The sequence below is a fragment of the Thermobia domestica genome, chromosome 5 (genome assembly GCF_964235325.1).
Source record: "Thermobia domestica chromosome 5, izTheDome1.hap1.1, whole genome shotgun sequence".
Lineage (NCBI taxonomy): Eukaryota > Metazoa > Arthropoda > Insecta > Zygentoma > Lepismatidae > Thermobia > Thermobia domestica.
The window spans coordinates 290,107,714-290,135,424 of NC_137458.1; the positions used below are offsets into that span (position 1 = coordinate 290,107,714).

General features: G+C 34.8%; 2 protein-coding genes across 18 annotated transcripts in view; one reads left to right on the forward strand and one right to left on the reverse strand.

Annotated features, from left to right (window-relative positions):
* Window positions 1-14,114, forward strand: part of LOC145686681 (protein argonaute-2-like) — a 212,267-nt gene extending 198,153 nt beyond the window's left edge. For all 17 annotated transcript variants that reach the window (XM_081760200.1, XM_081760204.1, XM_081760201.1 and 14 more), the window contains 2 exons: window positions 1,798-1,903; window positions 6,529-14,114. In XM_081760200.1, the coding sequence (XP_081616326.1) occupies window positions 1,798-1,891 (94 nt within the window). In that variant the 3' untranslated portion in view covers window positions 1,892-1,903; window positions 6,529-14,114. The remainder of the gene's footprint in view (window positions 1-1,797; window positions 1,904-6,528) is intronic.
* A 5,711-nt stretch (window positions 14,115-19,825) lies between these two features.
* LOC145684911 (uncharacterized) overlaps window positions 19,826-27,711 on the reverse strand; it is an 84,821-nt gene continuing 76,935 nt past the window's right edge. Inside the window, exons 5-7 of the mRNA XM_081757262.1 lie at window positions 24,498-24,633; window positions 20,848-20,912; window positions 19,826-20,088 (exon numbers count right to left, since the gene is read on the reverse strand). Of these exons, the coding sequence (XP_081613388.1) occupies window positions 20,068-20,088; window positions 20,848-20,912; window positions 24,498-24,633 (222 nt within the window). The 3' untranslated portion in view covers window positions 19,826-20,067. The remainder of the gene's footprint in view (window positions 20,089-20,847; window positions 20,913-24,497; window positions 24,634-27,711) is intronic.

Below are 27,711 nucleotides of genomic sequence, written 5' to 3' on the forward strand. Positions count from 1 at the left end.
TATTTATAAACTGTTTGTTTTATAATTATGGTTGAATCTATTCACTGTGTTTTGTATTATTATTGGCGCACTAGTGGCTGTCAAGCTGTTGTTGCGAATTACTTTGAAAATTATTATTATTACTTTGAAAATTAAACTAGTTTGAAAATAATAATAATAATAATAATAATAATAATAATAATAATTTATTTATTTATTTATTTATTTATTATGAGAAATTGCGACCACAGCCGAAGCCATAATGGTCATATATACAATTATATACAATGGAATATTACAGGAAAAAATACAACAAAACAAAAAAAATTAAAATACATGAAATCATGACAATCAAGAAAAGCAAAGGGAAAACATTAACACAAGTTTAATTCAAACTAAATTACAAAATAAAATTACAAACATATCCTCATTTCAATAAAGATTCAATCAAGTAAGATGTATTACTAAAAATTTACATAAGTAGATTATGAAATAAACAAATTTAAAAAAAAAATAAAACACATGAACAAATATACACCATATGTAAAAAAAAAATTCAATAGACAATATACAAAAAAGGATTAAATTAGGTATTTTAATTAAATATAACAATCCAAAAACTGTTTTCTAAGCGCCAAAAAATTCGAATCAAATAAATCAATTTTGAGTGACTTTTTGTTTATGTTGTCAACACAAATAAATAATGGCGAACCAACTAAATTACTATTACACAATATAGGACGGTAAAGCCTAGATTTATACAAGGGAACTTTAATAAACAAATATTCAATTAAGTTCAGTTTCGCATGTATTATATCATGAATAAATTTAATTTGCCTTAAATTACGACGAACTTCGAGAGCAAGTAAATCCAATCTAGCGAGAATCACCCTATTGGGCAGATCATATAGTTTAAATTTATATTTTAACCAGGCCAGGAAGGAAATCTGGACTGACTCCAAAACTTGAGTAATACTAATGAGGTTACGATTCCAAATCAAGCTAGCGAATTCCAAGTGGGAACGTACATATGCACAATATAAAATTTTGCAAGTTGTAATATCCTTAAAATCTCTAGCAGCCCATTTAATGAGTCCCAGATTCCTTCTAGCCTTGGAAACCATGGTTGAAACATGATGGTCAAAAAGTAATTTAGAATCAATCATAACACCTAAATCTTTGTTAATTGAAACAGGTTGTATTCTATACTGATTTATTGAATAAGAAAAATACGATATATTCGTTTTCCTGGAGAACGCTATACTTTTTGTTTTATTCATGTTTAATGGAAGTAGATTTTGTACAGACCATTGGTAAACTGAGGTAATATCAGCTTGTAATTTAAGGTGATCCTGATTACAAGTTATTTCAGAAAATATCTTGAGATCATCAGCGTACAGTAAAAAAGGACATTTCAAATAATTACCAATATCATTCACATATATTAAAAATAATAATGGACCCAAATTGGATCCTTGAGGAACACCCGAAGAAATCTTGAAAACAGATGACTTAGAACCCATATATCTAACTACGAATTTACGATCAAACAAGTAAGAAGCGAACCAGTGAATCAAGGATATGGAGATTTCAAAAAAATGAAGTTTATTAAGAAGCTTATGATGGGATATTTTATCGAAGGCTTTAGCAAAATCAAAATAAATAGTATCAACTTGACCACGTTTATATACAACAGGAGAAACCAAGGTCAGAAATTTATAATAATAATAATAATAATAATAATAATAATAATAATAATAATAATACTTGCTTGTTTGTTTTTGTGTGAAATTGACTTACTTTCATTCTTTTCTACAGACAAAGAATTAATCTACAAAATCTACAGCGAGAACAAGATAGTCATGCTACAAAAGAGAATATTGTTGAAGGCTCTCCAATGTATTTTGTATAATACAGGACTTACGTAAGTGATATTTTTATTACTGCTATTGAAATAATCAGTTTAATATTCATTTGATTGCATTTCATATTTCGTGATGTTATTCAATAATTCTTATGTGACAACTAGTATTTACAAGACCTTGCAATAACTTTAAATTTACTTGTTACTGAATCATTTGAACTTCCCTGAATTCGTTTCTGTTTTACTCCGTATACGATTTCGCACTACGTTTTACCGTCTTTCATCTTCGGAACCATTATTTATTTTTTAATAGACAATAGTGAACATACGTAAATGGTGAACATACGTAAATGGTTAGCTCTTTGCCTCTTCGCAATCGGGAGACCTGAATTTTAAATCGCGGTGCCAGTCATTTTAAATGAGGTTTCACCAGGGTTTTCCCTTAATCTCACCAGGCGGATACTAGGATACTGTCTTTAAATATTGGTATGGCCATTTTCTTTCCATATTTCCTTATAAAGTGTAAAATGGGTTCAGAGTTGATCAATCGGAGTTTATACTTTCATCACTTTTTAGAACACCTCTAAGTGGATATTACACCATTACTTTCTGCCCTTTAGTGAGCCATCGAAAGTAAATTAAAAAAAGAATTATGAGAAAGTGAAGCGAAAATTTGTAAATTTATAAAAATACGTTTTGATATTATTTTTCTTTAATTAAATGAAAAAGAACTAATTATACTGTATTGCTCATTATCCCTCAAAATGATAAAAATAATTTTCCGTTTTGTTTTTGTTTTTGTTTTTAATGGATTTAATTCGTCTCCATATTCTCAACACTTCCAACTCTAAGCAATACTACATCGTTTAACCGTAAGAATGTTATTATTAATATTATTATGTTTTAAGATGGATTGAATTTACTCTTTGCCTCTAATTTCACGCTAAGCAAATAGAAGTAATTATAAAGTTTCAGAGTAAATACACTCCGTGTATAATCAACATTTTGTATATATATATATATACCCGGTATATATATGAGTGGTCCGTATCTTTAGACTTCTGAGGTTTTTTTACTCACCCCTCTAAAATGGCTTCATATCAGAAAGTAATGCATGAGAAAAGTTATCTCAGTTGAATAACATTAAATGATGCCCGACGCAACCTCAAATTTTTAGTGCTTTTACAGTATACAATATGTGGCAAAGGTACCTTGTAAGCTCAGGACAGATCGTGGATAGGGGTAATAGATATGGAACCGCATCTGTTACTGCTGTATGTAGTATCTTTATGGCGGCCATCTTGAAGTATATATGTATGGATGTGTATCTAATTATTATATTTCGATCCCAGTTTGCGCCTTGTGGACTTTGTGGTGGACAAACACCGTGCTCGTGAGTTTTCTCGGGGTTCTCCCGTTTCCTCCCACTTTCTTTATTCAACCATTTCATTCATCTCTCATCATCACCGTCTCCTTCAGCCTAACCGGCATAACCGTGGAACGTAGAACTTAAAGATTTCATTTTCATTTCTAATAATTATATGTTAAACGTGTATACAAACATATATTAGAAGGTAATAAGGATTAAATTATTAGAGATAAGTTTAAAATAATGTCAGATTTGACTTTGTGCTGAAAAGCTACCGCAAAATGATGTCACATGATGCCCTTCCTATTAAAATTGAGTTGATTTTAGTTTAGCGTCCCGTTCAGCAGCGAGGCTATATGAGACGTGTACCTACTGATTAACGTGGAATCCGAACCACATGAGCTCCCGCCGGGAATCGAACCCGGGTCTCCCACGCCTTCCTATTAAAAATTTTTGATCTAAATGAAAAGATGGTGCCATAAAGATAATACACAGTAATAGATGTGGTTGTGCCTCCTTGACCAGTACTCAAAATATGATCTCACTCCTTCCAGCCGTTCAACTTCCAAAGATGTATTATAGATCTTTGCTTTATATTGTATACTTTGAATGAATGTTTTTAATGTAACGATTAACTATTAAAACCGAGTAGTAAGGTGCCTATGAATGGAGGCACTCCTAAAAACCAAGGGGAAAAAAGGTAATATATTTACACTGCACTACAATGTCGTCTTGAAATATAACTTGTAATTTTTAAATATGCCACTGAATTTGTGACCGTAGTCAACGTGTACATGGAAAATTCAATGAAATTTATGAATTATCGTTGAGTCACATTGATTTTTCCATACACAGGTTAACTACGAACACAAACTCAGTGTCAAAAACTAATTTTACGAAAGTAATATTAGTTTAGTGTATTTTGTTTACCTTAGCTATGAAATAAATGCGTTTACTGATCATATTCTATAATTAAATGAATATAATACGGTCAGTAATATAGTAAATAATTAAGATTTTATGTCTACAAAATATACTATTTTGTCGCTTTCATCAGAATCCCCAAGTCCCTCTGTCACACAGAAACCTACGTGTTACAAACTTATAAATATCATTTTCATGTTCAGGAGAGTCGATTTAGTTAAAATAGCATGTTTCATTCCACATGGCTAAGAAAAAGGTTTAAATTCTTGACTATGGATGTAGGATCTATTAGTGTATTGAGAGAAAGCGCAAACACCGGATATGATGCGGAGATTTGGAAAATATAGGCATGTAATCATCGCCGAAACTCATTTTATTTATTTATTTGATGGTGGTATCAGCTGAGTTGGGTAACAAAATATAGGATAGGATTTAATGATAATGCATTAATTGGGAAATGTTATTTTCACTTTCTTATACAGTAATAGACAAGTTTTCAAGAAATATGGAAACTTTAACCTTGTTTCTTTCTTTGAAAGATAGAAATTAATAAATCCTAATGTACGTCTTTTAGCATGGGGGATGTTTTTTTTTTTTTTTTTCCTCAATAAACAGTTGATTCAAAGCGATTATGATCACAAGTTAAACTACTGACAAATACCCTTACACGAGAAACTTAACATTACGTTACGCATAATCGTGTAGCATGATCTTTGTCTTTAAACACCAAATTTACACTTCTAACTCTAGATAGCGCCCTCTCGGCGATGCATACAACAGTGAAACCCATTCCCAGTTCATTTTACTTCTAACCAAACTCTAGTAAAGGATTATGCAATAAGTGCGCCGGTTTTGAATCGTCTGGCAAATTTTTGTTTCTTGGTTGCCGACATTGTTTTGTATTGTTGCATTATTCACAAAAACATTCCTATTGTCGCCTTAGTCTGAATTTCTCGCATTTCTACAGTCTGTGTCTGGCCATAGACCGCAACGTGTGCTAATTGTGTAAACTTTTTATCAGAACGGAGAAAGTTATGCAGCAACTGTCAGGCGATTTCGCGTGGTTCTAGGGTGAAATGAGACACCGAATGATAAGAAGAGTTTTTCTAGCCTCATTTCGATGGAATAGACATTCAGGAGTTGTGGTTTCAGCAGGATGGTGCTACCGGCCATGCTTTCCGCCAAACAACCCAATTGCTCCAAGAGGCGTTCCCGGATCGCCTTATTTCGCTTAATGCTCACCAAAAATGGCCCTCGAGGTCATGCGCCTTAACTCCTTGTGACTTTTTTCTTTGAGGTACCCTTAAATCATTGATGTTAGTCAATAATCCCCGTTTTATCCGTGAATTAAAGGAGGAAATTCGACGAGTTGTCGTCGAAATCAAGTGGAAACTTGTCAGGCAGTCAACAGCGAATTTCACGAACAGAGTTATCGCATGCCAGCGCAATAGAGGAGGTCATATGCCCGACGTCATTCACCATACCTGAAATCGGAATGTGTGATGAACCTGTTTATGAATTTTGTTAGTGTGTTTTGAAAAAAATAAAGTTCATAATTTGATGTAACAAAACCGGCGCTCTTTTTGAATAACCCTATATATAAAGGACAACAAAATAGCATAATTTATGTTTAAGTAGCTTTAGACAAACACGTAACACATATTAAATCCAGGAAGTTCAAACTCATCCTACTATGTTCCAGTTCGTAAATTCAAGATTAATTGTGTTGGGGGAGTAAAAACTTTTAAAATTTCTAAAATCTATTTTCATAGTGATATTGCACGCTAATATTAGATTGTTCGAGTGAAATGTGTGTAAATATTTGTTTCAGTATATAATAAACAGGAGCTGCTCACAAAACTGAAAAGCTTTGAGTTAAACGTCCCACGATGGCTAAGGGAGACGATGATTAAAGGAAGTGAATAATGATGGAAGAATTGGTGAAATGAGAAAGTGGAAGGCAGTGGGAGTTACCCCGAGAAAACCCACGGCACGATGTTGTCCACCACAAACTTGCTTGACCGGGAATCGAACCAGGGACTCTACGCAACAGAGGTAAGCGCTCTACCACTGAACCACCCCACTCACAAAAACGAAATGTCAGTATGTTTGTAAGTAATGTTTATCACCCTGAATGACACGCTGCCAGCGCTTCGGAAGCACGCTGGTAACCCTAAAAAAAGGGGCCATACACATGCGTTGAATAGTCGCTTTCAGCCCCTCTGACTTAGCGTTGCGTATAACCTCTTTGAGGATGTCAGCCTGTATATTACTTTAAAACATACTGAAATTTCAATTCTGTTGACATTTTCTGTTTTTATATACTACTGTAATAAATGTTTACATACTCATACTGAAATATATATATATAAGATTTTCTTCTCATTTTCAGGTATGCCAGATTAGCTAAATGAATTTGTGCTTGTACAGGAGAGATGAGGTCGCCGTTTATGGCTGTGGATTTTTATACACCTGAGAAGAAAGGAGATGGTATTTTCTTATTTAACATTGATTTTTCTAATTGAACACTAGGCCAATAGTGTTTTTGTAATATTGCATATTGATGCACTGTGCGACTACACTTTAGATTACTTTATTCTTGAATGAAATGTGTAATTTATTATGCACTAATCGTGTGGTTATCATGAAAAATTGATCGTGTAAATATTGTTTTTGTTAATTATATGCGTAGTTTTTTTGTATTACGACAAACTACATATTTTGTCCGTGATCATGTAAAAGTTTCAAATACTTGCCCCAATGTTCCTGAATGAAATGGAAATATTAGCATTCGGTGGTTTCAAACTACAATATAATTCCGATTATCGTGTGCAATTTCGGCCAAACTTGATCTTACATAAGTAAAAGTTTCGTAAATAAAGGGATGGCTACAACCATTTCAAATTACGTGACAAAAAGTATTGTGCTTGTTTATATAATATAGAATAGGGATGGCAATTTTCAAAAAAAAAAAAGTTTTCTGGTTTCCGGAAGTCACATTTTCCGTTTTTCCAAGTTTGATTACTTGCACGTTGTAATACATGGAATATTGATGACTTACGCATTGGCTATGTTAGGAAGTGTTGCACAAAACAATAACACTACAATTCTACATACATAATTATAGTATATAATTTGTTGAATTTGAGTGAGTTACATTTCAACTGCACAATTCTTTGGCCTAGTGATTATTAGAAAAGTAACGACATAACACATGTGAAGCTTAACGATAATCGGGGTTCTACTGTAATTTGCAGTGATGTTTTTTTTTTTTTCTTTTAGTTTATATATTGCAAAAAATTATCCATTCTCTGAACTAACAAAAATGAATGAACTTGATAATGACAAGTCTTCTTTCTTTTTTTTTTCTTTCTTTTCGTATGTTGTTGATCCATGAATAACTATATTTTGAACCAGACAATATGATGATGTATGTAATCAGTGGTGTAAATTTTATTTTATTGCATGCTTATATTAATTTTATTTTATTGAACGTTTTTGCATAATTTTAAGGCAGAATGTGAAAGCGAAAAGAACTAATATAGTGATCGAGCGTTTCCGATAATTTATTATTTTTTTTCTTTCCCCTGTTCTTATTACAACTAGCAGGCGTTCTTGTTGCACTCTAAAATATATTACTACTTTTTTTTTTGTTAAAGACATCTTAACCCTTTGACTACCAACGGGATACATGTGTCCCATGCGAATAATTCAAACATAGTTGGGGATTTTTTTTTTTCGTTTAGAAAATTCTTTTAAAAAAATAAGTGTTGTTCTTCCATCGGTTCAGATGTGACCAGAAGACTGTCTTTAGTTTCCAAAACTGTATACAGATGTCAGGAATATCCCACATTAAAGGAGTCGTACATGTACGTATAAAAGAATATTCACATTTTAAAAAAAATGGTAGTCAAAGGGTTAACACTGTGCCAGTATACGTATATAATATTGATTCTTGAATGAATTGATTGTTACGATTTGTTGTAATGTAAGAAATCCTGTGAAATGGTTGCATAATATGAAGGGTAGGAGTATTAGCATATTGTAACATGTTAAGAGGCAATTCTTTATTATTCTAAAATTGATCTACGTATAAGCGTGAATTGAACAAAGTTGCTTCTGAAATTATTATTTCAGTTTATCTTATTAATATCAATTATGAATGAAGTTGTATAATTGAAAATTTATATTCAAGTCAACAACAGCTTAATCTTCGCTAACAAGCTTAGTCAGGTAAAAAATTTAGATGAAATTGTTGAGAACAGGCTGTGTTTCGAAGTATTCTGTTGTATAAGTAAACTATCACGATCATGGTTAATAAAAACAAATGAATGTGGAAAATGTTACCAGTTTTTTTTATAACTATCTATGAAAAATAAAGGAACGTAATAAATTAAATTTATGTTTTAATGTTCTTTTTTAATATATACAGGGTGTTTCAAAACAACATCGACAAAGTTTGGGAGTTGATTCCTGACACCAAGATAAGACAAAAAGTATAGACCAACCTGGGCGCAGAAATCCGTAATTTTGGAGTTACAAGGTGTCGAAAACATGAAAAAGGAACTTTAAAGGTCCGTAGCTCCAATATTATGGGACTTATCGTAGTCGGGTCAAGACTTCACATAGGAGCTAATATAAGCGCTATCCAAAAATATATGTTTCAGAATCCTGAGTACTCACGCAACAAATTTTATAGAGGGAATTTGGCTACGGGTATGTAATATGAAGTACTTACCAAATACCTCTATAAAAATTATTGTGGAAATACCGCAGGATTCTGAAACATGGATATTTAGTGTTTCCGTATTCATACTAGTTCCTAAGTGAACTCTTGATCCGACTACGGTAGGTTCCAGTTTTGGAGCTGTAGGCCCTTAAAGTTCATTTTATTCATGTTCTCGGCAGCCTATAACTCCGAAATTACGGATTTGTGCACCCAGGTTATTCTATACTTTTTGTCTTAACCTTGGTGTCAGAAATCACCTGCCAAACGTTGTCGATGTTGTTTTGAAACACCCTGTATAATGTAAGAAGTCTTTTTAGTCAGGGAAAAAGTAAGGTGAAAGAATGGTTATTATAATTTGTTGAATACATGAGTTCGGGTGTGCTTTTGTGTTCTTCAGATGTAGTAGTGTCTTTGATTTATCACCATTGTATTGTATGCGTTAAGGCGAAGGGAAGATTTTTTTTTTTCTATCAATATATTTTGAAAGTTTTATTTTTCAGTGTATTCACATCCCCAAAGCAGAACAACAGGGGACGGTGTGACAGTGTCACAGAAAGAAAATGTGAGCTGCAGAAAGATTGACTACCTCTAGACGAAAATTACTGTCTCAAAAAGATTTTAATCTCCATAAATGAAACACGATTCAGAATAAGTCAACGTTTGATAATCATAATATACCGATAAAATTGAAAGACGGCAAAAGGAAGAATAAGCAATACGTACAGTCGCTAATATGAGCGCTAAAGTCGCCAGTGCTACAGGGCATGCAGCCGAATTGAGATCCTAGCAGGCGGCTGTCCGGTGGCGGGATTATTGCTGAGCCATTGCGCTAATTAGCAATATTATGACTAACCACCCTGTAGCCATTGATTTTTCGTTTGACGAGATTGGCACAACTGATATGTTGGCTTACATCCAGATAAATGGACCATCTGTTGGTTACAAGGGAAACAGGAAATTTTTGAAAATTGCTTTATGTCAGAAATATGGTAGTGAATACTACAACCATTTCAAGCCTATTTCTGAAAACAATGTCTAAAGAGGGGACATTCAAAGTCATAAGAAGGATTCAGGGAAAGTTAAATGATTCGTCGCCATATTTTAAGATTAAAAGAAAAAGTAAGTGCCTGTAATTATTTTTTTAGTAAATATATGTGGCAATTTCTTGATTGGCTACTTATTCGGTTATACAGTCCTTTAAGATCCCTGTATATTTCTCCATAAATAGAAAGCCTATAAGTAAAAAAGTTTAGAAAACAAAATTGTACAAACTTTTTTGCTTTTATGCGCTTGAAAATTTCATATTATAATTTTACTACGCCATTACTAAAATGCATACAGAAAGTTTTTGGATTTTTCGTAAGTCGTCGTAGAAAGTTGAAAAATGTTCTGCTTTGGGGATTCACATTACTTCATACTTTTAAAGGGGTTTACGTATTCGGGCCAATTTTGTGTGGTAAAAAAGAAACTGTATTATTATTATACAATTATTATGCATGCTAAAATACTTTTGTTTTGTTACATTTTGTTAAAATTTCAGTTAGGTAAATCAAAGAAAATGCATAATGTTAATTTAACTTTTAACACTCACTTTTTTGAGACAGATTAATAATTTGAAAACCACTGGAAAATTATCCAATGTCGAATGAATTTATGCCTCCGAATGTAGTTATATACAGCTTTCAGATTATATTTTCTGATCTGTAAATGTAATTTTATTCTTTTATGTATATATATATATTTAATGCATTTAGCTGAATTTCATACACCGGCTGTATCAAAAGTTCGGACCCGTAGATCAAGTCCGCCATGATTCAAAATATGAAAAAATGGAAAGAGAGAAAAATTGTAGATTGACTATAAAATCCGTGCTAAGTGCCAAAATGAAGATGTTGAGTAAAAAATCCCGATTTTACTTCAGAACTGATGGGAGATATACCCACGCGCATTCTTCTAGGAATTATTTGAACTACTTCCACAGTGAATACTAGATAGCCCGTTTTTCACTGAGCAGTGTTAGGCACATAGGCCACCGTTTTTCACTGAGCACTGTTAGGCACATAGGCCACCGTTTTTCACTGGGCAGTGTTAGGCACATAGGCCACCGTTTTTCACTGAGCAGTGTTAGGCACATAGGCCACCGTTTTTCACTGAGCAGTGTTAGGCACATAGGCCACCGTTTTTCACTGAGCACTGTTAGGCACATAGGCCACCGTTTTTCACTGGGCAGTGTTAGGCACATAGGCCACCGTTTTTCACTGAGCAGTGTTAGGCACATAGGCCACCGTTTTTCACTGGGCAGTGTTAGGCACATAGGCCACCGTTTTTCACTGAGCAGTGTTAGGCACATAGGCCACATTTTGACATAAAACCAAACTTTTCCATTTTTGGCACTTAGCACGGATTTTATATTCAGTCTACAATTGTTGGTAATAGATGGTTTTCAATCTCAAATGATGGAATTTTTACTATTAACTGTTTGGTCTCCACACTGGTAAGGCGACCTGTGTTAATTGAAAAAGTAACGTTTTCCAGTTCAGCAGGCTGTTGTGTTTCGATAAATTAATAAAAAATAGACTACTACTTGGTAAATATATGAAGATAAATAAGACGTTTTGCTATATATTTAATTGAGCCATTTGAGGATTCAGAATACAAACTACCGTATTTACGCGAATCTAAGACGCATCTTTGGCAAAAATGAAAAAATGAAATAAAAAAAACAATGCATTGATTTTAAAGAATGAAAAAAAAGATTAATAAACATGGAAACACAAATAATGTTATGGGAAAATAAAGAAACGTTGAACTTAGTGCTGGAATTTATGTTATATTCATGTTCATCTCCTGGTACTTTTTTTTCCTAATGTAATTACAGTACAGCACTTGCTTGCGTCAGTTTTATAGCAATCCATTATCGGTTTCATATTGTATCAGTATGTATAGTATACTGGTATATTATACCAGTATGTACACACATACACATACACACAAACAAACGAATAATTATTCAGCAGTTATTTAAACTTGTTTCTTTTCTTCTGTTTTGCACTCTCACTCACAAAAACAACACTCACACGCTACTGCTCATGATCTGTTCCTTCATCGGTATCAGTATCTTTTCCAATTTCTCCACTTTTGTTGATTGCAAATACACACAAAATACACATTCTTTACAGAATCGTGACTAACGGGATTAGCAATTTTTGGCAAAACACCCATCTAATCTGACCTAAATTTGCATAACTCAAATCTAAGACGCACCTTGATTTTGGAGGCAAAAAAAATCGATAAAAATGTGCATCTTAGAATCGCATAAATACAGTATTATCGTCGGTAGCATAGAGAAATAAATGAATTTAGATGCATTTTTTACAGAGCAAATACAAAGGAAATAAATACAAAACTTAACAATTTAGTAGATTAATGTCATTTTATACTAGTAGTATGTAATGCAAACATGAAACTTCTTGAAATTGAGAGTAGATAAAGATAATAATTCTGTCACCAAAAGAGCTCCGTATTCTTGGAACTTCTTGCTTTAAATTTTAAACGTAACATTATTAAATAGAGGTGACACAGAATTAAGGATGCTGATTTCCTGATAAGTAAATGCCATTATGCTCGTTCCAAGCCTCGCCAGATGAGAAAAGACTGATCGGCAGAACAAGACAAGAATTCTTTTGTTTATATCGAAGACAATTATTTAGGGATGGACATTTCCGGAGAAAAAGTTTTCCGGAAAATTTTCCGTTTCCGCTATTTCGGAAAATTTTCCGTCTTTCGTTTTCCGGAAAATTTTCTATCGTCCATTTTTCCGGAAGTTTTCAATCTTCCGCATTTCGTTTTCCGGAAGATTTTCCGTTTCTCCGGAAAATGTGGCCATCCCTAGCTTATATACATACATCGGTTTTGGTTTTCACCAGTTTGTCTTCCTATTTTCATACGTTCCTTTTACTTTTATACGTTCACTTATTTATTTATGACTTTTACGTGGCGAAGTTAAGGCTCTGCAGCCTTCTCCGAGCACTTAACCATGTTCATACATTGTATTTTTTAATAATAAAAAAACAATACATAGAAAATATTAAGAGTTACAAAAGAAAAGTATTTCAATCACGTAAAAAAAGAATATGCTACTTAAGTAAAAAAAATAGTTAAATATTTTGAAACAAAAATTAAAACAATATACAAGAGAGGAAAAAAAGTCGTCTATGTATGAATACAATCTGAAATAAAAAATAACATGGAGAAACATACATTAAATATTGTATATAGCTGTACAATATATATATATATATATATATATATATATATATATATATATAAATTGACATGGGTAACTAATTGAGTATATGTTCATACATGGGTAATTAATAATCTGGCAAGACGAATATGCTTCATGTGCTACTCGTATTCTTATCTTTGCTTAAGAGAAGGGAATTTATTTATTTATTTATTTTTTATTATTTTTTTATTTATTTATTTATTTATTTATTATTTTTTTTTGGCAACTGTTGAAACATTGTGTATTAATTGAGATAAACTGTTGCAGAGGCGCATAATACTTACTGTGAAAAATTTGTAGTATGAATCAGAATTGTGACTGGGTATGGAGAGCAAGAAATTATCTTGTGATCTTGTGCTTCTATTATACTTATACTTATCTTGTGTTTATTACTTTCTGTTTCCTGACTTTCTAGGAAACGAGCTTGGCAGTTTTTCTTTTCAGATCCAAAAAATAATACATTTACAACAAAAATATAAAATTTAATATATATATATAGAAAAGTTTAATTTACATCACAGTTGTGTTGGGCCCTCACCATACCAACAATACAGTATTAGTGGGAAATGAAGTTAAAACATTCTAGATTTCCTCACGCAAGAATGTGCACATTTACCGTTCATTCCTTTACGTTCCGTTCGAACAGTCTGTTGAACTGGAAAGGCTACTTACTAATGTAACATACGACGCTTTGCCACTGTAGAGCCCAAACAGTCTGGACGATTAGAAAAACTCCACTATTTTAAATTGAAAACTACCTACCGAACCTTTCCTCTTTTTTTTTTTTTTTTATTTTTGTTGTGTATTTTTTATCATAACGAAGGTTGAAGTATACAGTCGATATATATATATTTTGTATTGTATTATTAATGCTTTGTATCATTTTGCTTCCAAATGATTATGAAAGTGATATTATTTGTAACGTACGGAAGACTGAGGCAATAAATAGAATTAAAATATACACTCGTTAGTATTATATTTATTCACGAACGCAACTTTCTTTCATTGAAAATTTCACAACGCCGTTGTTAACTTCAACATTTTCAATAGAACAAAACTGTGAAGAAAATTACTTCACTGTGAAGGTTTCCAGAACGAAATGAAATGAAACAAAATCGTTCAGTCTAACGTCTCACGGTTATGCTCTTTAGGCTAAGGTAGATGATGATTAAAGCAAGTGAATGATAATGGAATAATTGGTGGAATGAGAAAGTAGAAGGAAACGGGAGTACCCCGAGAAAATCCACGGACACGATGTTCCCCACCACAAACTTACTTGGCCGGGTATTAAACTAGGGAACCCACGCACCAGAGGTAAGGGCTCTACCACTGAGCCACCATGTCCCTGGTTTACAGAGAGGGTTCGTGGTTATGAAAATAGTCTGAAACAATGGCTAGTTAGTGAATTGAATTGAATTCAGCGTAAGCGAACATCTTGTTGATTGGTTTGTGTTGAGTCATATCTGGGGCTGCGATGGCTCAGTGGTAGAGCGTTCACCTCTGGTGCATGGGGTCCCGGGTTCAAACCCTGCTCCCGCCAAGTGAACTTTGTGGTGGACAAACACCGTGTGCGTGGGTTTCCTCCGGGGTCCCGTTTCCTCCCACTTTTTTTTATTAATCTCTCATCACCGTCTCCTTTAGCCTAGCCGGCACATTCGTGGGACATAAAACTCAAAAATTTCATTTCATTTTTTGAGTTGATATCTTCGTATATAGGACAAGGGCTACAGTGTAAAAGTTGGATTTCAACCACTCTGGTCAGTTAAATGGTTTTGGCGGGGAATCTGACCCGGGGCTTGTACACTAAAGGCACATGCGTAAGACAACTAGACCAGAAACGAAGGCAAGAGAACACCTTGTGCTACCGTTTCGACAATTCTTGAAAGACAAAAACGTGCTAAACCGTTCGTTAATAAAGCATGTAATGTACACAGACATGGCCATCTGCAGCGGAAGACTACCCGCCCCGGATTTTTGAAGGTTGTTTAAGTCTTGAAAATACATGTCAAGACATACAAATTTCGTATACTATTGTCGTATAAATAGCCCCGTTCCCAAGACAAGGGATGCGGATTTTATTAATTCATCTTTACCATCATTGTGAGCCCAGCTGCACAGGGAAGCCAAGTTGTTTTACCACTAGAGTTTACCCCGGAGTTCATCGTCGTTTGGAGAAACATCTTTTCATGACGTCACGACAAGAATATACAACAACTTCCTCTTTACTTTTGTTATCCAAGCTTTTTAAAACGCAGTTACACTGTTGTCATTGAAATCAGAAAGAATTCGATTAATTGTAATTTACAATAATAAACTTTAGGGTAGCAGCTATTCCGAATACTCAGCAATTACCTTTGCATTCCTTAATTGAAACTATTTATTTCTTCAATTTTCCACGATTTGAAAATCAGCTTTTCTGCATTAAATTCGGTCATTCAACTAACTTTGTTCTCTCCAATAGTCTGTTCTTTGCTCGTGTATTTCACATGTCATGCAACGTTGTGCTTTGTAAAGAGCCATCTCTTCAATTCTACACTACAAGATGTCCTGAAATCAAGCTTTTGGGAACTTTCAATCTTGAAATTCTTTTCCAGCTTTTGTTATGTGGCCAGTTCCTGTTACCTAGAAGAAGACGCAGACATCAAGTCCTTTTCTGCTGTTGGGACATAAGGATTTAAGAATCGTAGGACGTTGAGGGCGAAGCTGAGTTGGTCATTAGTAAAATTGCATGGTGACTTTTGGCTACACATGGAGATATTCCGGGTGCGCGGTGGTTCACTGGTAGAGCGTTCACCTCCGGTACATGGGGTCCCTGGTTCGATCCCAGCTCGCGCCGTGTGGACTTTGTGGTGGAGAAACACCGTGATCGTGGGTTTTCTCAGGGTTCTCCCGTTTCCTCCCACTTTCTTCATTTCATTCATTTCTTATCATCACCGTCTGCTTTAGCGTAACCGGCATAACCATGGAACGTAAAACTCAAAGATCTCATTTCAATTTTTTTCATGAATATCTTCCGATGCTTCCTATTTGACGTCACACACGAGTCGAGAACAAAACCATTCGTCGAGACTTGCTCTGGGAACTCGTTTAGTGATTTTGGAACAAGACGGATCGTCTCGATGTGCATTTTCTATATCTGAATTTAGGACTTAGTTGGAAGTAGGACTACAGATGGGTGAAATAGAATCTGACATTTTAGTTGCAATACCCTAATTTCTATTAGCTGCCACTGTTATTTTATAATTTCAGATGTGTTAATTTCTTTCAATTAACCTTTAAAAATTGAGTATCAGTCTTTAATATGTTTTTTACAACCTGTTCAGATTTTATTCTCGCTTATGCGAGTGATGGAGCGCCTCCAATGTAGCAAGTTGCTCTGTGTTCAAAATTATATTTTACGTTTTCTGTTTTATCCCGTAACACTATAGTACTTAATATATTTATATGAAATACCCTATAGTACTATACAGTAGTTTATTTACTGTACTTAATAAGGACATGTATGTAAGTAACTGTTGTTTTACAAAATGCATTATGTATACGTGTGCATCAAAGTATGTGTATATTCGCGACTGCTTTTTGTCAATCTTTTTCCCTTTTCCACGCTGAAATCAATTTTCCCACGTTGAATAAATCCTAATGACGTCACTGGTCACAGGCTAGTTTGTGTCATTGATTAAACTTGAGGTAAGGGTGACTTTGGGAAAACCGATTTCGCAAGAAAAGAGGGGGTAAACTTCATAAAATAAGAGAAATTGCCTTTTCCCGGATCCGAAAAGTGATTTATCAGTGGGTTCCTGAAAATTCATTAAGAAACTAATGTATGAAAACTATAATATTACGAAAAGCCCCATTCATTGTACAAAGTTCGTTCTCCAGATATTTTTTGGTAAGAGGTTGATTCGAACAATGAATAAAGAAAGAAAAAAATAAACTAGTTTTTAGGGGACGACTTTGGGGATAGGATGTTCAGAAAGTCTCATTCACTGTATGAAACGCGGCAAGTAGATACTAGACAATGAATAAGAAAACTAATGAGATTTGTTTAATAGACTATTCGGCAAGTAGATACTAGACAATGAATAAGAAAACTAATGAGATATTTGTTTAATAGACTATTCGGCAAGTAGATACTAGACAATGAATAAGAAAACTAATGAGATATTTGTTTAATAGACTATTCGGCAAGTAGATACTAGACAATGAATAAGAAAACTAATGAGATATTTGTTTAATAGACTATTCGGCAAGTAGATACTAGACAATGAATAAGAAAACTAATGAGATATTTGTTTAATAGACTATTTGGCAAGTAGATACTAGACAATGAATGAGAAAAAGTGCTAGTAATTTCAAAAGAGTGGGACAAACGCTTTACTCAAAGTATGTAATAAATACTGCATTTTACTCTGCGTAACTGATCAGGCATTAGACGAATAAAATACATACGTAATAATACACAACAATGAATTAAATAAACGCCAGATGCAAATGTTTCATATTTAGTGATTATAATACTACTCATATCTTTTAAGAACATAAATCCAATGCTGTAATGAGAATATTGAGAAGTAACTTCCGTATGACAAATAGCTGCAGACAAATACACAACACATACTTTGTATTGCCATTACACGTTTTACTTAATTTGTATTTAATATTCACATATAATATACCGATGTTCTGTCAATACCCATCACATCTCAGATGTTTTACTTTAAACATATTAATTTCTTATGTCTTGAAATGATTGTATGAATATGTATAACTGATTTGTTTTAATGTAATTACTCGTGTCTTGAGGAATATATCATTAAATACTATAAAGTTTGACCCACACGGGAATCGAACTCACCACTTTACAATGAGAAGTCTCGTGCTTTACCAATGAGCTAACATGAATACTCCTATCGTGCTCCTTCTGAAGAAATATAGTTGAATTTCCAAGACAATAACATTCGAATCTGTTGTAAATGTTGTTGTTTTCTACTTCATATCAGCCACAAATTTGGAGTATGCTACATCTTTAGTTGTACTGATAAATATTTGTATGGTTGGCTAGTCATAAAACTATCATTATTTTAGTAATACAAACCTTGGGATCAAGAGAAAAACATGGTAGATAGATATCTGTATAGATTTATTTTATACAAAGTTTTTTTTTTTTTTTTTTTAATTAAAATTTCTGAAATGACGTAAATAAAGCACCAACACTCCGTTTACCGCTACGATGATTCTACTACTGTAAATTTCCAATTGGATGTGCCCTATTTAGGCTTGAAATTAAGTTACTATAGGCGGGAGTCGATTTTGTAATGTGGTGGATGTACATAAGAACAGCCAGTGTGCAAAGCTGTGGAAAACAACCTTTGGTGCCGAGCTAAACTTGCCCCTGTTCGAGATCAGCCACTAAATATAGTTATTTTTATTCCTTAGAGAGTCCTACTTGTCCAGTAAATTTGGTTTAGATTCGGCGTTTAGTTACCGAGAAACAAAGTACCACACACCCACATGTATACATCTCGAGTGAAGCTATAAATTCAGATATATTTACACTGGGAGCCAATCATATGCCTTTCTTCTTATTAGTTCGGTAATGTTATCAGTTTTTTTTTTAGCTTTTGATATATGGATTATGGATGCATGTTGCGAGAATACCAAATTTTGGTGCAAGTAAGACATTAACCCACATCAAAAGGATCATGAAATGCGAATGCACACACTGCTCTCAATCTTGGACTCTCGGTTCCTTTATTAGACGATTGGAAGGAAGAAGCAGTGACCGAAACGACTGTTTATATTTTTCAATGGTAATAATCAGAAATACCCTACATTTAATATTCTTTAATCTATCTAATATAAATAAAATAAAGAGTTTGTTTGTGTGTTTGTCTGTCTGTCTGTCTGTGTGCGGCCTGGAGACCAGACGAGTGGACCGAGAGTTACCAAAATTTGGTCACGGGTAACTTGGTCCAGGCCCCAGATCAAGACGAAGAGTTTTTTCAAATTTCCATCCAGGAGGATCTCAGGAGGCGGACGTTTACCGGGACCGGCCTGGGGACCAGACAAATTGACCAAGAGTTGGCCAAATTTTGGTCACGGATATCTTGGTTCGGGCCCCAGACCAAGGCGAAGCTTTTTTTTTTTTTTAATTCGAACCAGGTGGATCTCAGGGGGGTGTTTACCGGGACATGTAAAAGTAGTAGAAAATGAACGATGTTAGTGTCAAATCCATAGTTTTTGCGGTCGCTGAGATCAATGGTGAAACTACGATCGTATTAACTTCTAAATTCAGCCTGTTCGGCTGCTGGCCGCTGGTCACCGAGGGCGGGGGGTGGGTGATACCGAGACATGTAAAAGTAATCGAAAATGACCGATATTAGTATCAAATTCATAGTTTTTGCGGTCCCTGAGATCAATGGTGACACTTTCATTAGCGATGACTTGCAAATTCAGCTACCATTGTATGCGAGCCGGGGGTCAGCGGGGAGAGGATACCAAGACATATAAAAATAGCCCAAAATGGCCTATATTACTGTCAAATCCATAGTTTTCGCGGTCGCTGAAATGAATGGTGGTACTCCCACAGACATTGACTTCCAAATACAGCCCCCATGCGAAGAATGGGTATATTCAGCTAGTAATAAATAGAAATATAAAATGAATTTTCCATTTTTATTAGTAAAGTACTGTACACCTGATTATGTCTAATTAATGTATTATTCGTTGGGAGATAAATATTATTACCAAAAACAATGCCATTGTTGTAATAATAATAATTTTATCATTAATCTGTTTTTGGTCATTATTTTTATTCTTATCCACCTTATTGTAATTTCGATATATGCGTTGATTTTCCAACAGATGGTGTTAGCAGCGTTCAGAGAATCTCCTGTGAAGCATCTCCAACGTTTTCATAGAGTTGCTTTGCAGTCCTAAAAGAGAAAAAAGGAAATTGTAGCTGCTTATCTATGTTAATGACCAAAGCTTTTCTCAGGTATCTTACAGTATATTCCACATTTTAAATCACCGTCCATATTTCAGACAGGAATTTTTTTTAGGTACATTCTAACCCTGTGTTCGTTTCTCAGATACAGTATATTTACATTATAACTCCCATAATTAATTCTAATAAGCTTTTTGATTACTGTTGCTTATCGCTTATGAAACCTATTGAAATCACCAAGCTCAAATTTCACGGTAGCTTTTATTTTGAATTGTATTTCAATATGCAGTTTTTCACTAATTTTATTCCTCTTTCATTTTAATAGACTTTTTAAAACAATTCTTTACTTGTTTAGTATTCTTTGCTGTATTTCACAGTAGCTTTGTAAATAAAAGTAATTATGTCTGTCAAAATAAGCTTTAACCCTCGCACTGCCTAGGTAGTTTTTGTAACACACAGAATAAGAGTTATCAACTGTTATCATCATTAAAGCATAGTTGTACATGAAAGGGAGGTGGTTATTTCAAAAGCGATTGAGATTTGCTAGTCTTAACTTATATATTATACGTAGGCCACTGACATTAATAAATTAATTCACAACCTTTAATGAATTAAAGAAAAAATTGTTTTACGAGTACGTAGGTAGAATAAGAAACACATAATATAAAGCGTGTCAGAAAAATACAAAGGGATGAAACGCAAAATTAAGCAATCCTATGTAATATATAGCCTACTTATCTTAATGTACCTTTTTCAACTGATTTCGTACACAGCCAAACACAAGAAATGTGTATTCACATTTGTCCTCTCGCACTGTAAATATATATAAAAATATTATTAAACATTTTAAATAATACATAAATATTTAATGTTAAAATTCAGTTATAATCATTTCTCACCAAAATACAGGGTGGCCACAAAGTCCGGTTTCCCTTGATAAATGCTAATGTAAGTTTTCCCGTTACCCCTTTATAAATGTTAATGCCCTCACCGTACGCGAATATCTTACGGAAGTCTTTCCTGGGTGTTGGATTGGTTGTGGTAATCCGGATCTCCCCGCACCACTTGCCTGACCACCATGAAGCCCAGACCTCACCACCTGTGATATTGAGCTATGGAGGTTCATAAAGTGTATTGTTGCACAAGACCATTACGATACCACTGCCGGACTGACAGAAACTGTGAAACAAGTCTTCACTAGAGTTATACCTGCAATGCTCCGCAAAATATCGCACAGAACTTGGCAGCGTATTATCCTTTGTCATGAGAATGACAGTCGATTAACTGATCCTTTGGACACTTAATGTTTCCTGTCTCAATAATAACTTCTTGAAAGCATTGTTGTTCATGTCATTCAGTTCTTTCCGTGTAGTTATTTACGTACGTTTAGTGGTTTATGTTACTTATTTTCAGGGGTAACGGAACTTTGTGGCCAGCCTTTATACACAGAAGAGATACAGGTATATAGAATAAGTATGTGTGGTATTGTCCCAACGTTATAAAAATAAGAATTATTTCAATTTCATTTTATATACATGGAGGACCAATTATCTTGATACGCCCTTGTAACTTAAACTAATGAAGAGAAAACACTGAAATTTTGTACCATGCAAATATCGACAAGGTGATATTATTTAGTGCACGCTGTGATACAATAAGATTAACAGTGTTTCCAAACTAACATAAAAGTTTTATTTTTTTCAAATGGTATTAGGTTATTATAGATTTCAAATCTACATGTTAAACAGAAACTTATTATATCAGATTTATTCACTGTTGAAAACTAAGGAAGCTACAGCATCACAAACATCCAAATTTTGGTGGGTTGTAATGTTACGTTGGATGTCCGAAATGTCCGTAAAAATATGTTCGGATTCTCGTTTGTGAGAAGATTCAAGCCTAAATTGGTGCGCCAAATATACTCATTTCCATTAAAAAAAAATATTGTGTGATAACAAATATGACGGACTTCAAAACGGCTGTCATGTGATGTCTGGCCTCACTCAACGCAGCTTTCGCACTAATACACATTGCCATCTATTTCTTTCCTCCGTCCACGTGTCTTATTATTAATTGCCTGTCCACATACTTCTGTCTACTAGAGACAAATGTCAAATGAAGCACACCATATCTCGTAAACGAGAGAAGATAGATAAAAATGAGTTCACGTGTGGTCCATATCAGGGGTAAAAGTGAGGGGGAACGCTGGGGGCGTTGTCCCCCCACTTCCAGAAAATATCTGTGGCGTCCCTCACTTTCTAAAAAAATCAATGGGGAAATATAGGCACTGGGAACGGCGTGACGTCAAGCGTTCCCCTAGCTTTTCAGATCCACTTTTACCCGTGGTCCACACCCCATTTAATGCAATTTTCGCATCAATACCTATAACATTTACTTTTCTCCGTCTGCGTGTATCATTATCACTGAACTGTCATAATACTTTTGACTAAGCCTGTATACAGATTTCTGAGTTCTTTCAGCACAAATAAATCAGGAACTGTCCACAGAATATTTTCATCTAACAAACGTTTTTATACTTTTCAGGCTATATCTAAGGTTTTTTTTTTGACGTGTGGCCCTTTTGTCGCGGGACCTTTTTGACTCGGGCCCTTTTTGGCCTTGTCCTTTTGTTGAGGCCCTTCTGACGTAACACCCCCCTTGTATATTCACTATGAAGGTGGAAATTTTGATGGCCTTCATGGTAACAAGAACGTAAGACAAACGAGGCAATGCACACCCAAAGTACGTTATTATCTAGTATTGTCATAATGATATGGCGGATTTCCAATGAATACGAACAAAGGTTCAAGTGATTGAGAATTCTTTTCCTAGAGCCTTTCCGCCTTATGCAGAGTCGTTTTGAAGTACGATTAGAGCCATACTAAAAGCCTGACTACTGCAGGAAATATACGTTAGTCTAACTCTTTAATATGGCACTAAATACTCTTCAAAACAACTCTGCATAAGGCCCTTTATTTCTAGAAACTGCTTAGATAAGTACCTCTTCCACTTGCCTGAATGGCTTTCAATGGATGTGAAGATCATAATGCAGTTTACAGCAACTTGATATTTAAACTATATTGGAAATACGGTAAATACTGTAAAATTTGCAGAAATACCTAAAATTATCTAAACCGAGAACCTGCTGTAATTACATATATCAAAAAGTGTTAATGTAATGTCATAGAATGTATTTAAAGTGTACGGTATGAGACAAAGATATCTGGTACATTTGGAACGGCTAGAAGTAGTGACAACATATTTGAATTTTTATTAGTATTTATAGAGAGATGAATAATGAATACTAGGGAATACAGGTAAAGATCCTACTACATTTACATTTACAGCATTTACATTACAGCATTAGAGATACTACTACATACTACATTTGCAGCATTCATAAAAACAGATAAACATATAACAGTTGGATAAGCATACAAAGAATAATTTTAATGACTGGTTAGTAATTGATTCTGTCACTTAAAGAATTTACGCTTTTTTAAAAAGAGAAAATCAGTGAAGGGCATTCTGAATATATCAATATTTGGATCAACCACACAAAGTTTGTTGTAGAGGTCACACATGCTCCAAATAGGTGAATTTTTCATTATATTGGTTTGTAATCAGTGGCGGATCTAGCCCAGGGACGATGAGGTGCCTAGGCCCCCAATTTTTCGAGTGACAACAAATTATAGAATGGAAGTTATAAGACAGTAAATTCTGAAAGAAAAAGATAAAAGTATGCAATTTTTTTCAGTTACCTCCTTTTAAAATTTTTAGCACCGCTTCTGTTTCAGCATCATTCACAATATTAACTGAAACGATGCTAGAAATTTTAAAAGGAGGTAACTGTGAGAGGCTACCTTGGGGGACTATTTGCTTAAGGGCATACCCTAGACGAGAGTTACATGTAATCGTAATTATCTTAGCACCAGTGGTTGGTGGAAAGGGATTGCGTAGGACAACTCCGGGGGACTCCTAGGATGTATGCCTGAGAGAAATACTGTAACAGAACACTTTGACGTTTGTCCCATTCTTCTTTTGTGTACAGAGAACCTAGGAGGAAACAAGAAACATAATCCATATAATATAAAAGAGCAAAAGAAACCCAACGAAACAAAGTTTTGCTTTTTGTCTCGAAATGATACCAAACGCACTTTCACACAAGAAATCGAATAATCAATATTGCTTCGAAAAATGATCACGCATTTTTATCTGCCTTCTGCACAGAAAGTAAATGTATATCCACGCCCACGCAGACCTCTGTGTATTAGCTACCAAAATTGAGTGCTAAGAAGTTATTCAAAGGAACTTGTACTATTGGAGATACATACTCCATTATTCAATATGTCCTAGTAAAAATTATACCACAAAGATAGCTGTGAATTCCTCCTTTACCTGTTTCGTTTTTTCCGATTGTTTTGAAACAAAAACTTGAAGCTCTTCTAACATCTTTTTCTTCTACTTCTTCTGCCAGCCTCTGGACGAGAAATGGAGTAGTTCGGGAACGACTGGGACGACCAAACCTGTCAACCTGAAAAGATTTTAATTTCAGGGTCAAATAAATAATATATGCATACATACAATGCAAAGTACGTCAATTCTCTATCCCGTTCGTCAATGGCTCTTGCATACAACCAAATACTTGAAGCATTCAAAGTATGGTTATTAATTTGTACTTTCTGAGAAATAACTTATTCTTTTTTTTAATATAAAATGTTTTACTTTCGTTTTAAATTTTGTAGTTTTGTTTTCTTTAATTTAACGTACCACGATTGAGTTCTGAGGCTAAGGGAATGGTGGAATGAAGGAAGTTGGAGGAACTCCGAGGACCTACGTCCCTGGGATGTCCCATTTTGATCCCAATCATCCCATTCGGTTCCCGGGATTATTGGGACAATAAGAAGACATCCCATGGACGTCCTGCATGGGACGTCCTGAAGGATTCCATGTAGGATGTCCACGGGACGTCCCAGATGGGACAGGAGGTCCGAGGGAAAACCAATAGACATCCCTTCGTGGTCCCGTTGAATATTCCGTATCCCGGGATATTAGCGGACATCTGGATCTCCCGCGGAAATCCTGTGGATGTCCCGGGAGCATATTCGGATATCCCGGGATGTCCCGTCGTCCGTTGCGGGCTCAGTCTCGGACATCCCGTGGACGTACTTGTGCTATGTGGGCATGTACACAATGTTTGCCCTCCACAAAGCCCACTTGGCTCGAACTGTGTCCGAACTTAAAAAATCTACACGTCTGAGGTGAGTATTCTATCATTGAGTCACCGTGGCTTCCTTAATCCCTTCTGTTTCTGAAAGACTAATAACTTCAGTGGTAGCCCTACTTAGGACGTTAATATTTTATCCCGAATCGTATTTTCCGATTTAAAACTAATGTTGCACATAAGACAAGGTTTGGTGCTGTCTCATCTAGGAATGGTACCGTGAAAGTACTGTCTCGTCTTGAAAAATAAATGTTTGTATCGGAGACCTATGCCACGTCTCGTCTCTTGAACGCAGTTTTCAAAATCATGGAGATTCTACTAATTCGTTCTGCATTCCAAAACATTATAATCAGTTTCCAATGGTCTTTTATGCAGAAGAAACATGGGTGTTTCTGGCACGTTAAAATTGAGGTGGACAACTACAACAAAGAATACTAATAGTTCCCAAATAAATTTACGTCTAAATCGTGAAGTAAATTGAAAACTACTTGGGCTAGCGAGATCGGGTTTCTACCTCCAATGGTACATAATCATAATGTTCTTCCATCGCTGATAGATCACATGTTGCAAACGAGGTGTGGCTAGAAAAAAAAGAGGACTGATGCTACAAAATCTTTTATTGGACATTTTGCACAATGGGAACTCTATCACCTTCAAATTACTTCCCTTCACGATCCTTACATCGTTCCATACGATTCTTCCATTGTTGGAAGCAGTGTTGCCAGTCATTTTTTGAAATCATGTTCATGACATCCGTCGCTTTTCTTTGCACAGCTTCTACTGTCTCAAATCTGACTCCTTTCATGACTGACTTCACAGTGGGAAAAAAAAGCTACACTGAACAAGATCCGGCGAATATGGCGGGTGATCTAACACTGGAATGCCATGTTTAGCCAAAAATGTCTTAACTGATAGGGCCAAATAGACAGGAGAATTGTCTTGGTGCAGAATCCATGACTTCGTTTGGCATAAATCAGGTCGTCGTCTTCCTACTCGCTTACGAAGGGTTTGTAACGTAATAGTCCCAATAAACGTATATTTTGTATGCATATTGGATGAAAATATTTGTAAGAGCGCAAAGGATAAAAACTACATAGAGGGAGAGATAATCTATAATTGACAGGCCTATGTCTGAAGTGAGCTACCATCTGGCGGGCAATTTCGGTACCAGGTCGAGAACTAAGCCTGGCCGTTACGAATTTGCCTCACTTTGGATTTCGCAGGTAAGGAGTAAAGATATAAATAATTTACTTCTATTTAAAGGATTTAATCTATAAAAATGTAATTCTTCAAATTTATTTAGACTATGTGTAAATGGAAAAGGAAGTCTTTAGGTATCATCCTGGCATATTTAGGTCTCATGGAAATATATATTTGGATCTATATTAACCTTCTAAATTGAACCTGCCACGAGGCCTTATGCAAACTGATCATTTGTGCTCACATTTAAAATTCTTAAACTTGTTGTTAGTCTTGAGTCTACACGAAATTAATGGTTTAGATTATATAAAGGATACCGTATTTAAATTACTTTTCGATATTGCATATTTATATTACTTGTTATTCTTCGTTACATTTTCACTACTTGTTAACGTGTATAAAAAGCATATACTTTTTCATATTAATAAAATTGTTGCTTTAAAATTAGTATTCTACTTCCCACGATATCTAATAATAATCCTTGTGCTGGCCTCCGTTGAATTTATAGAATTCACTAGAAGCCAAGCATGTTACATAATTTTTAAGGCTGCGAAATCCAAAGTTCATCAAGTGGGCAAGCATAAAAAACATTACAGCTGTCTTCTTGATGAGATATCGTGTGGGAAGAAAAAAAAAATCATTGAAAGTTGTGAGCACCTTAGAGATTTTATTAAGTGTAAAACATGAGTGAACATAATTTAATTTCTTTCTCTGATAATGAAGATTTAACTGAGAGTAATGAAAGTGATAAAGGTGAATTTAATCAAACTATCGAAACTGAAAGTGAAGTTGGTGTGGGTTATCCAAACGCACAGGTTTTTAAAGAGCCACTTAATGTTGAGTTGAATGCACGAGGTTCACGGGAACCATTTCGTGCTGAACAAACTGCACACACAGCCAGTGGGTTATATGGTGCAGAATTCAAGGCACACTCATTTAGAGAGCAATACTGTGCTGAACAAAATGTACAAGCTCCGTGTGAGCCCTTTAATAGTGAACATTTTTCACAGACAATTAAGTACCCGTGTCCACGTTGTGGCAATATTAGTGGTGCAGGTAAATCTTCTGTAGGCCAATCAAAGATATCTTGGACTAAGGTTCCGATGCGACGCGGTGGGAACGTACAATCTGTAGGCCAAAATAATCTTGGACAAGGCACAGAAATACATCAGCGTAACATTTATTTTT